Genomic DNA, 10538 nt, shown 5'->3' with positions numbered 1-10538 from the left:
ATATAAAATAATGAGAAATTATATTTGACCATAGTTGGATCATATTCACTCAAAATCAAGTGAAAAAAACCTTTCAACACATTTTACAACCTGTTTTGGTATCTGCTTTGATTTGCTTTAAAAATAATGTCAATTTTTTTTCCTTTATAGATTTGCTTGAATGTATTTATGGATTTGCAATGACGCAATTTTGTACAGTTTGATTACTTTCTGATTCAACCGCTTGATGTTTGAACTGTGTTTAGTGAATGTAAAAACAGTTTCCATGAGCTTTTAGTCAAGACTCTTAGGTTTCTATTGATACCAAACATGTCCAGGTTCAACTGACAGATCTGAAGTTAAACAAAGTTAAAGGAAATAGAAAATGGAAAAAAAAAGTTTTGGGGCTCAAGAGGTTAAAACATAAATTTAAGAGCTTTTTAATGTCTAAAAATGACTAAATAAAGAGGTGAAAAATAAAGGTTTTGGTGGTTCAAAGAGGTTAAAACATAAATTTAAGAGCCTTTTAATGTCTAAAAATGACTAAATAAAGAGGTGAAAAATAAAGGTTTTGGTGGTTCAAAGAGCTTTAATAAATGGTTTATGAAATTGCATTGTGCTCTTCCCTAAAAGCTTCTACTGCTGCCTCTGTTTATCACGAATTAAAGTGACTTTTTGGGGGAAATTTGAGTCAAAATCCCACAAGAACTCCAGAATCACAGAACTTTCCGTGATGAAGTCCAAACACATCGAGGTATCTGAGCACAGCAACGTCGCTCTGAACCGACTCACAGCTCCCACAGGATTAAAGGATTTCAGGACCTTTACGTAATCTTAAACAGAATATCTCAATCCGGTAAGGCTCTGCTGAAGACATGACATGTATTTAGGAAACTCGTGTAGTGGTGGTGGTGGTGGTGGTGGGGGGGCTAACGACTGGAAGTACGTGTTGCGAAGTCGACTTACGAGCTGCTCATTACTCTACACTTTCATGAGCGACGCTCTGCCGTCACGGCCGCGTGGTTTTCAATTTTCCTCAGAGTTTAAAGGAAGCGTGATAACAAATAGATGCGAGAGGCAGCGGCCTGTGTCTTCTGCTTTGCTTGTCGGGTGAAGACTCCTTTAGTCRGTACGTTTCACGGCGTTACGTCTCTTTTTCCAGGGGCGTCGTGAAGGACGGCGACCAAGTGGGGGGGCGATGGCCAACCAATAAAAACTGTAAAATTGTTGGTGTGCATTTTTTTATTTCCCCTCGTGCCATTTAGGATTAGAAAAACAAACTGAAGGCATCGCTGCTCYTTTCCCTCCAAAACAGCTAATGTGGAGGCTTTTTTAAACTGTTAAACTTCCTCTCCAGAATTGGGCAAGAAGCAGGAAAAAAAGTCACTTATCTCCAAAGGGGAGAGGTGTTGGGAATTTCGGGGGGTTTCCCAGTCTGGATCTGGAATAAGGACAAACTCCCAACATGTTTGTTTTTGTCCGACAGAAAGGAAAATGTTTACTTCCAAAAGTTTTTATCAAGACAATCAATTAACAGACGATACTGTAAGTCTTTGAATAATTGAACAAAAGGGTTAGCTGTAGTTAGCGACAGATGGGGGAGTAAATATGAGCACATGTTTATTAAAATGCTTCTAAAGAACCGAAGCTAACGGTTTTTTTTTCTCCACTACTGCTTGGCACTTCGGAGGCCTCATATGGGTTTAATCTCAACCCACTTCTCATTTATTCTCTCTTGACAGAATAATGGCCGTCTTTGGAGAGTTTCCTACCCACTTCATTCCCTCTCTCCTCACCCCGAGTGTCTAAGTTTACACAGAGCGATCCTCTCAGGCCTTGTGCAAAAAAAAACAAAAAAAAAACTGTGTGTCGTTTTCTCGTATAGCCTCTCTACTGATAATATAAAATAAAAATAATAATAAAAAAAAGAAGTGCTTTAAGTTCAAACTGCAACTGAAACCGCTGCATGCGTCCTGCTGAGGAAAATAAGGGTTTGGATTTCCTGCGATTGCGTTCGTCTCAGTTGGAACGAGACGGTTCCTACCGCCTCTGCGCTGCGGGGCGAAGACAGACGCGAGCAGAGAGGGACGAGGAAGACGGTCGGGACACGTGGGACAGGAAGGCCTTAATTAAAAGAGTTGGACTCTGCGCAGGAGGGCGGCGTAATGAGACGTTCAAGCTGTCCGGGGAGAAGCTCGCGTCATCTCAAGWGTTTGCATCAAGAAAGGCAAGTTTCCCCTACATTTTATTATCTGATCCTCTAAGCTTTGCTGCTCTAAGCTTTATTTTGAAAGAATAAATCCAGTAGAAAAGCTTCAACAAAYTCAAACTATTAACTTTTTCATGCATTTGACAATTTCATCCCTAAAGCTCTAAAAGGTCCAAATAAGGTTTAAGTGATAAACTTTCTTATTTAAGGGTATTTTTGGTGTTTGTTTATTATGACGATTATCTAAAATGTTAAAATTTTAAACTAAWGCAACAATGCAACAAGCCTAAGTTTAACCATTTAATGTTCGGCTCCATTGTTTGGCAAAACAGTTTTTTGTTTTAAGATAAAATATATCAAAGGCCAAATCACCCAATGGTTTTAACCCAACCATCTCAGATTATTATGAAAACTGACATATTTGTCACTTGTGATCCCACAGTAGAGTATTTAAAAATTGAGGTTAAACAGACCAGTGGTTCCAGAGATATGGCCCCACAAAAATTTTGATTTTTTTTTAGCAAACTTGGTGATAAAGATGGAATAAAGTCAAAAGAACAACAGGAAATTCACCTCCGTCTCTGTCGTGCCAGTTTGCCCGACTGCTCGCCGGTGAGCTGGGCGACGAGTAGAAGTCCGGTCCAGTCGGGCTGGTGTCCATGTTCTCGTCCAGGCTGACCGTTTTGGGCCTTTTGCTGCAGCGATAGAAGCAGTTAACGACTCAACACAATCGGTCATTATGGTTAAAACCTGGAATTATGTTATTAGCTAAAACATAAGTCTGACATTTTTGGAAAACACACCCGTTTACCAGACGAGAAGCAGATTGTTAGAAGCAACAGTAAAGGAAAGACTTAAAAGAGTAAAAAATAAACACAAAAATCCCTCTAATAACTGTAGCAGCTGGGAGTTCAAACATCATATTCTCTCTTATGGCTCACAGATTATGTAAGATCTTGGAAAAAATAGTTTTTGGAACACAACAAATTACACTTWACCAATGCAAAAATGGCAACAACTGGTTTAGTTTTATAGCTGTTGAGCTACAGTTTGGTGTGGTGGTAGACAAGAGTCGACCACATCACACACTGAGCGCTAAATTTGGGCGATCCTTTTTATTAAAGCCCCCCCCCAAAAAACCCCACTAACTTACTTTAAGGACTCGTGATTTAAATTAAACTACAAAACGATTATTCTAATATCCCCAAAATGTATTTCCTTTGCGGTGACTTCCACCGACCTGCCGGGAGGGGAGGACAGGGAGCGGTGAAGTCCCACGCTGGAGTTCAGGTCGTGGTAGTAGGGCTGGCCCGGCATGTCGGCCATGGAGAAGGGTACCGCTGCGCCGTGGGTGATGGGCACTGCAGAGGACACAAGAAGCAGCTCAAAGTCACACAGCTGTCAGGTTTACAGTGTATATGAAGACGCTGCGGAACAACTGAAGCAGCTTTTAGGTACTTCTGAGCCGACTTAGCACCATTATTTCACTCACTTCAATTTAATTCAAAAATACTTTATTCAGGGTTCCCACACCTTGGTCAACATCAAATTCAAGCACGTTTCAAGGACTTTCCAGTACCAACTTCCTCAAATTCAAGAACCAAGAGCGACAGCAATTACCTACTGCTACCAYCGAATGTTACCAATAAACAGGTTTATCATGTAAATTCAATGAAAAACTGAACATAGAAGTTATTGAGTCGGAATCAATGAAACAAAGTGGATTAAATGTTTACCCTACATTCATATCTACAACACATGAACATGTAATTATGTCCTGGGAGGTTCAGCAGCTCAGTTTGGGAGGAGGGGATGTGAACATGTCCAGACCCTTGGTGAGGACAGGAGCTGTGATGCTTTCACCTGGGCTCAGAAAGAATGACCCGCCCTGCTCYGCTCTGACTGGCTAAAACTATGACATGGCTCACGTTATTTGTTGAAAGCCACATCAGTTTACTGTAATCCTGAGTTACCCACCGCAACAAATGTAAGTTTTTTTATTTTTATTATTTTTATTTTTACAGATGATAAAAATCAGTCGCGTGAATAGAGAAATTCAATCCCTAAAATCATTCAAGGACTTTCAAGGACAAATGTAATTTTTGGCTGTTTTCACAAACTTTCCAGGGCCTTGAAATAATTTTTTTAAAATTCACAAACTTTCAAAGATTTCAAGGACCCGTGGGAACCCTGTTTATTGATGGCAGAGGGAAATTAGATGAGCTATTGTAGATGCTGATGGCTGTGTGTTTGTATTACAACGAAATTSAAGAAGCCTCCATCTGAAGACACAATCTGATGAAGAGGATGATCAGGGAACTCCTCAATGTTTTTCATTTTATGTCAAATCAATATTAGTTGTATTATTGGTTTGTTGGAGCTCGTGAGATTTAAAAAACACTTTGCAGCTTCCTCAGATAATGATTACGGAGGCGAGCGGTGTTATTTTCCTCACTGCGGTTGAGGTGAGGGATATTGTTTCAAGCCTGTGTTTACAGAACAAAAGGGGGGGTCGCCACCCATATTGGCCTCGTCAGTGTGTGGCCTGCAGCTCGAGTGGTCGGTCGGTGGGTTTGGAGTGGCTGAGGAGACGGGAGCGTGTGGCGCCGTCTGTTGTGGTCTGAGGTTGACCGCCGGCACGGTCCGCCCGCCCAGCCTTCGCCCTGGCAGCCCGCTGCAGCCTTGGCAGAGGCTCCCACCCGCTGCTGCCCACACCCAGCCCACTGTGGAGGAATGCAAGCGCTGAAGGCAAGAGCATTGTTTTATTTCTCAGTTTATGGTTTAGGATTCTCCACAACTATCTCTCTGTGGTCGCTGGCAGAGAGCTTGAGATGCCACTCGGTCACTCTTACTCATTAATTCAGAACAACACGCCGTTCGTTTTGGTGCTTTTTCTAGAAAAAAATACAACGTTCAGTTGTATATTTGCGCTGTTCGACAAATATTTTTGTTTCTACGCTTGCAGCCGAGGCCCCCCTCGCTGCATTAATGAGGCCAAATGCCGGACCGCGATCCGGCCTTGAACTCCGCAGCTCCCTTTGATGGACTTCAAAGAAGGTCTGAGCAGCTCGGAAAGCCGGGCCAGGAGGAGCGCGATGACGGACGAGCGGCGGCTTAGATATCTTCCCAGGGAGCGAGCGGCTGAGTGAGTGACAACTCCTGTGTGTGTCCGGTGACCTTTTTAAAATTCCTCCTACGGCTTCGGTGAGACGAGCCTCTGGCACCGGAGAGCAGGGACGGTGGCTCAGAGGCCATCTGGTCAAAAAGGCAAATTAAACTCACAAACAAAACAAAACAACACACAATCTTCGAAGGGATCATCGGTCTCTGAGCGCTTTCAGAGCCAAATAAAAAGACTATTTGATCCACGATTCTGCCTCAGTTCAACTTCACGTTGTGGACAAATAAAAACACCTCTCAGTTTTCTCTATATTTAACCATGTATTGTGTGTCTGCCCATGCGTGTTAAAATAAACGCATAAAAATTCAAATTATTGGCAGTTTTTCTAATTAAATAAATGCTCAAGGCTTGTCTTAGTCTAGTTTAAAAAGATGCTTAGTATAAAAAATAGTGAAAATGGTTTAAAATAATGCATAAAAGTGATTGTTTTTTGTTTGTTCGGTTGACAAAATATCAAATTAATTACAGTTATGAGACGAGGAGAAACATTTGCTAAGTGAGAAATAAAAAAAACTTTTTTCTTCTTAGATTCGAGGGAATTGGACAGGTTTTATTTCTTTAGTAGAAACCAGAGTTGTAAAGTAACTAAGTACAAATACTTTGTTACTGTACTTAAGTAGAATTCTTGGGTATCTGTACTGTACCTGAGTAATTATTTTTCAGCCTACTTTTTACTTCTACTTCTTACATTTTCACAAAATTATCTGTACTTTCTACTCCTTACATTTTTAAAAATGTCAATAAATAGAAAGTCGTTACTTTTATTTCATTTTTGCTTGTTTTCATTTCAGCTTGTTTTTGTAAAAAAAATAAAAACTATCCATATAAACTGTGCCTCCTATAAAGTGAATTTAATTGTGGTTGAATGAGAAGTATAAATATATAAAACTCTGATAGCATATTAGTTTGTACACAAACAAATGATGTCACACTCCAGCAGGACATAATCATTAAAATTAAAGGACTGTACTTAAGAAGTATTTGTATTTCATGAATTATATTATTACATTTGGCCGCAGCCCTCAGATAGATTTTCATTTTGGGAAAAGTTTTGTGCAGCCTTGATATATTTATATAAACTGAAGTAGCTGGACTAGTGCATCCTAAATTTAACATAAATTATTTTAATACAACAGTCATTTCTGCATTGTTTTGAGGAGGTCACCTCCTAATAAATGTCATTATGTAAAATCTAACTGCTCATTTTAAATCAATACTTTTACTTTTAAGTACAAAAAACATCAGATCCTTTAAGACTTTTACTCAAGTAATATTCCTAAAGGAGACTTTAACTTTTACCAAAGTAGTTTTTTGGTAAGATACTTGTACTTTTACTCAAGTATTACTTTGTGGTACTTTATACAACACTGGTAGAAACTTTTTTGTTTTGTTTTGTTTGGTCAGTAAACACAATAACAGCAGTGGGCTTTTTGTGTAGAAGTGCACAAAAAAAAAACCAACAACAAAAAGAAGAAGTACAGATCCTGTAATTTCTTTCTTCTTTGTGTTTTATTCATAAGAATTACTGTCTAATAATCTGGATGACGTTATTTGTTTTCACTGTCAGCATTTTATAACAAATAAACACTCGAATTCAGAGTTAAACCAGGAAAACGCAAAATGCTGTGATGATTGTAGCTCGAAGAATAAAATCGGTCTCGGCAGGTTATAGCTGCTCATAAACGGGAACTCTTCCTTTTATTTCTACATGATTAAAAATAAATTTGACCAAAGTGATGTGCAGGTTCGTAAATCTATTTTGGAATCTAATAGATGAGATTTATTCACTGTAACTCCTAATCTAATCCAACGGTCGTTGTGGTTTCAGATTGAGCAGAAAACCACCAACATTCCTGACAGAATCTGCAAACACTTGGGATTTAAACGCCGTGGAGTTGGATGTGGCAGCCGGCATTGGCACGTTTCTTTTTAAACACGAGCAGTCGACGTGTGTGTGTGTGTCTGTGTGTGTGTGTGTGTGTATGTGTGTCTGTGTGTGTGTGTGTTGACTGGAGTCTTTGTGCTCCTCAGGCATGTTCGCTACAGTTGCAGCCCGGGCTCAGAGGCAGGTAAACGGTGCCTGGTCGTGCCCTCAGGTAACAGAGGAGTCTCAGAGAACAACCGTCAACAGCTTGGCGGCGAGAGAAGGACGTGTCTGTGCAGATGAGCGCAGACAGCTGCGCGCTCCAGAGTCAACTCATCAAAAAAAAAAAAAAGACTGGCTGAACTGGATTCACCACACCACAGCTGTGTGGTGGGATTTCAGTTGGAACAGAGATTATGAAGAAAAACAGTTTAAAGTGACAGTTCAGGATAAAGACGCTTTTGTTTTCTTGTTTAGTTTTTTTTTTAAAATCCTGATCAGTTTTTAAGTTTACGAGGAAAAACAGAAACACGCAGGTGGTTTTAAGCTCCGTGATTAAACCTGATTAATGACGGCGGAGAGGGTTTATGCAGGCTGACAGCTTCACTTCCACACACCTGTTACGTTTAACGCCAAGCTACACGAGCGCCGAGATCTAAACAAAAATAGATACGCAGGGTGTTGTGTTCAAAAGAAAACCAAAAAAAACAAGCAAGCATATACTTACTTCTGGACACTCGCACCAGCTCTGCAACACTGAAGACTCCTGATTTGATGAAACTGTCCTCCAGATAAACTGCAGGAGACGACAGACATGTTGTTACATCACTGCAGCTGTGCTCAGCTGGTAAACATCAGAACGGAGCTGAAGCTCAAATAAAGTTTCTTTTAATAAACAATAACTTTCACAGGTATCACATGTTGTAGTCTGGATGCTGGTGCAGCTTCACACTATTATTTGTATTTTTCTGTATTATTTTTAGTTTTTTTTTCAGCTTGTTTTTAGCTGTTAGCTGTGAAACTGTTCAGCTCGGGAGGTGGGTGTTTCAGTAACTTTTCTGCTTTTAAAAATATTGAACTTCTTTTATTTCACAAATATTTTTACAGCAGAAATACACCGAGGTCTCTTCGGTTGCTTAAAAACAGCACACCTGCTTGATTTTTTTCCTTATGTTGCTTTTAGCTTTATGACAGGATTCTGCTACATTTAGCTAGGCTCTAGCTACTATTTTATTTTATATTTTTAGCTAATTTAATGCTGCACTCTGTAAGATTTCTGCTACTTTTAGCTACTCATTTGCTAATTCTAGCATTTAGTTAGACTTTTGCTATTTTTAAATTTGAGCTACAATTCTGTTACTCTTACCCAAAATCTAGCCTATATAGCTAAATTTAGCTACTAGTCAGCTAATATAAGCTTTAAGGTAACCCTTTGTTAAATTTAAGTGGCTGTTTTGCTAATTTTATTTTCAATTAGTCTTTTTTTCCAGTTTTACCTTTGAGCTTGTTACTTTTAGCTTTTAGCTAGTCTTATGCTATTTTAGACAGCATTTTGATAGCTTATAGAGTCTTTTGCTGATTTTAGCTAGTTGTTTTCTAACGTTACTTTTTAGCTAGCCCTTTTTAAAATTTCAACTTCAATTCTGCCACATTTAGCTTTTATCTAATCTTATATTACTTTTAACTAACCATCTGCTAATTTTAGCCTCTAGCTAGCTGTCAGCTGGTGCATTGGGTTTTTTAGCTTTAAAACTTAGATTCTGCAGCATTTCAAAATGCATTCTCACAGAAATTGCAACTTCTCTGAGTCTAAAATTATGTCTGGTTAAAACTGAGCGAAATATGTTTTATTTCTTTGTTTTCTTTTTCCTTAATCATCAGTTATGTTTTATGTTAACTGGTAATTTTATTTTTTATTTTTTAGGATGCTTCTCAAATAAAAATTTTATCATCTTTATATGATCATGACATAAATCAATAAAGTTTATTTATTTTTTTTACTGTTGTTAAAATATACTAAGAGAGAAACAAGGAAATTATTCTGAGGGATTTTAGTTGTGATTAAAGATTTAAAACACTAACGGTTTAGTTTTAGGCTGCCGGTGAGAGGGAGAAAAACATATCCACTTTAACCTGCGGTCATTTTTGAAACAATAAAAAAGCACCGGTGTTAATAATTAGTTATTTCAGAATTAGCTAAAGTTGGAATCAGCAGGTCTCAGAATCGAGACTTATTTACTTTTAGAATAAAGAAAAGGTTCCTTTGTTAAATTAATTGTTGGTCCTGATTTAATTGTTGCTGAGCCGAGGCATTTGTTGACACCTGTCTGACCTTCAGAGACTCCACGACACTAATCCCCGGCTGTCAGTCGGGTGAAACAGCCAGACGAGTTCCTGACACCCAATTGACCGCGGCTCTGTTTTGATTCCCGACCCGAGGGTGCCCGGAGCGTGCCAGAAAGACGGAGGAGCGTCTCCGCTGGCACCTGCGAAGCGCTCAACGCCTCGCGCGAGCCAAGGCACCGTGCCACGGACCGAGGGCCTCCCGGAGCCTGAGTCACTGGCTCGCTCGCGTGTTTTCCTTGGCAGAGCCCGTCGGCGGAACCTGCTCTGGAGGTAGAAAGCTAATTACGCTTTCTAGAACTCCTTCGCATTCCAGCGCTGCGACGACAAGAGCGCCGGTCGGTCCAGGGGAGGAGAGTCGCAGTCGTCGTAATCACGGACGCTAAAAGATTCAGCTGCACCTTTTCTACTGAACCTGACAGCGGCTCATGTCTGTGCTCGTAGGGGCTGCGRCTGCAAAGAAATAAATTTAAAAAAGGCTTTGCTGCTTCGGCTGACGGCGGCTCCGTTTGGACGAGGTGTGCGTGAGCGGCGGCGCTGGAGGGGAACAATGTGGCGATGACAGGAGGAAGGAGGGAGGATGACTGCTGCTCTACATACCTGGAAGAGGGGTTTTGCCTGGCTCATTGTTACTTGGACTTCCTGACTGCTGCGAGTCTGTGAACACAGAAAGACAGGGAGAGGAGGGGGGTTAATGGTTGTAGAACACATATGTACTAAAAGCATTGATGTAATCCGTAAAATAAAGAGTGAAACAAGTTTAGGTTCACCTGTTAAACTTAAATGAATTAAGTTTTTTTTTTCTTATCTGCTGGCCCAGTGGAGCAAGAGTGCACCCAGAGGAGATTAAACAAGACAGCTTTGTTTGAACAGTGTTATCATTAATGGCAGAGCAAACYGAGGAGAAAGCTCCGTGTCTGACACAGAATAACCTAAAAGGTTTCACCGGCAGACCTGTTAAA

General features: G+C 40.1%; 1 protein-coding gene across 1 annotated transcript in view; it reads right to left on the bottom strand.

Annotated features, from left to right (window-relative positions):
* Window positions 1–10233, bottom strand: part of LOC106514879 (nuclear factor 1 B-type) — a gene marked incomplete at its 5' end in the record, with an annotated part of 32766 nt that extends 22533 nt beyond the window's left edge. The window contains 4 exon segments of the mRNA XM_014004404.1: window positions 2762–2883; window positions 3429–3549; window positions 7961–8029; window positions 10177–10233. Coding sequence (XP_013859858.1) covers window positions 2762–2883; window positions 3429–3549; window positions 7961–8029; window positions 10177–10233 — 369 coding nt within the window.
* Window positions 10234–10538: the final 305 nt, after the last annotated feature.

The sequence above is a fragment of the Austrofundulus limnaeus genome, unplaced genomic scaffold (genome assembly GCF_001266775.1).
Source record: "Austrofundulus limnaeus strain Quisiro unplaced genomic scaffold, Austrofundulus_limnaeus-1.0 Scaffold23, whole genome shotgun sequence".
NCBI classification, from domain to species: Eukaryota; Metazoa; Chordata; class Actinopteri; order Cyprinodontiformes; family Rivulidae; genus Austrofundulus; species Austrofundulus limnaeus.
Note: the sequence above shows the minus strand (reverse complement) of the source record. Positions and strands in the feature narration are given on the sequence as shown.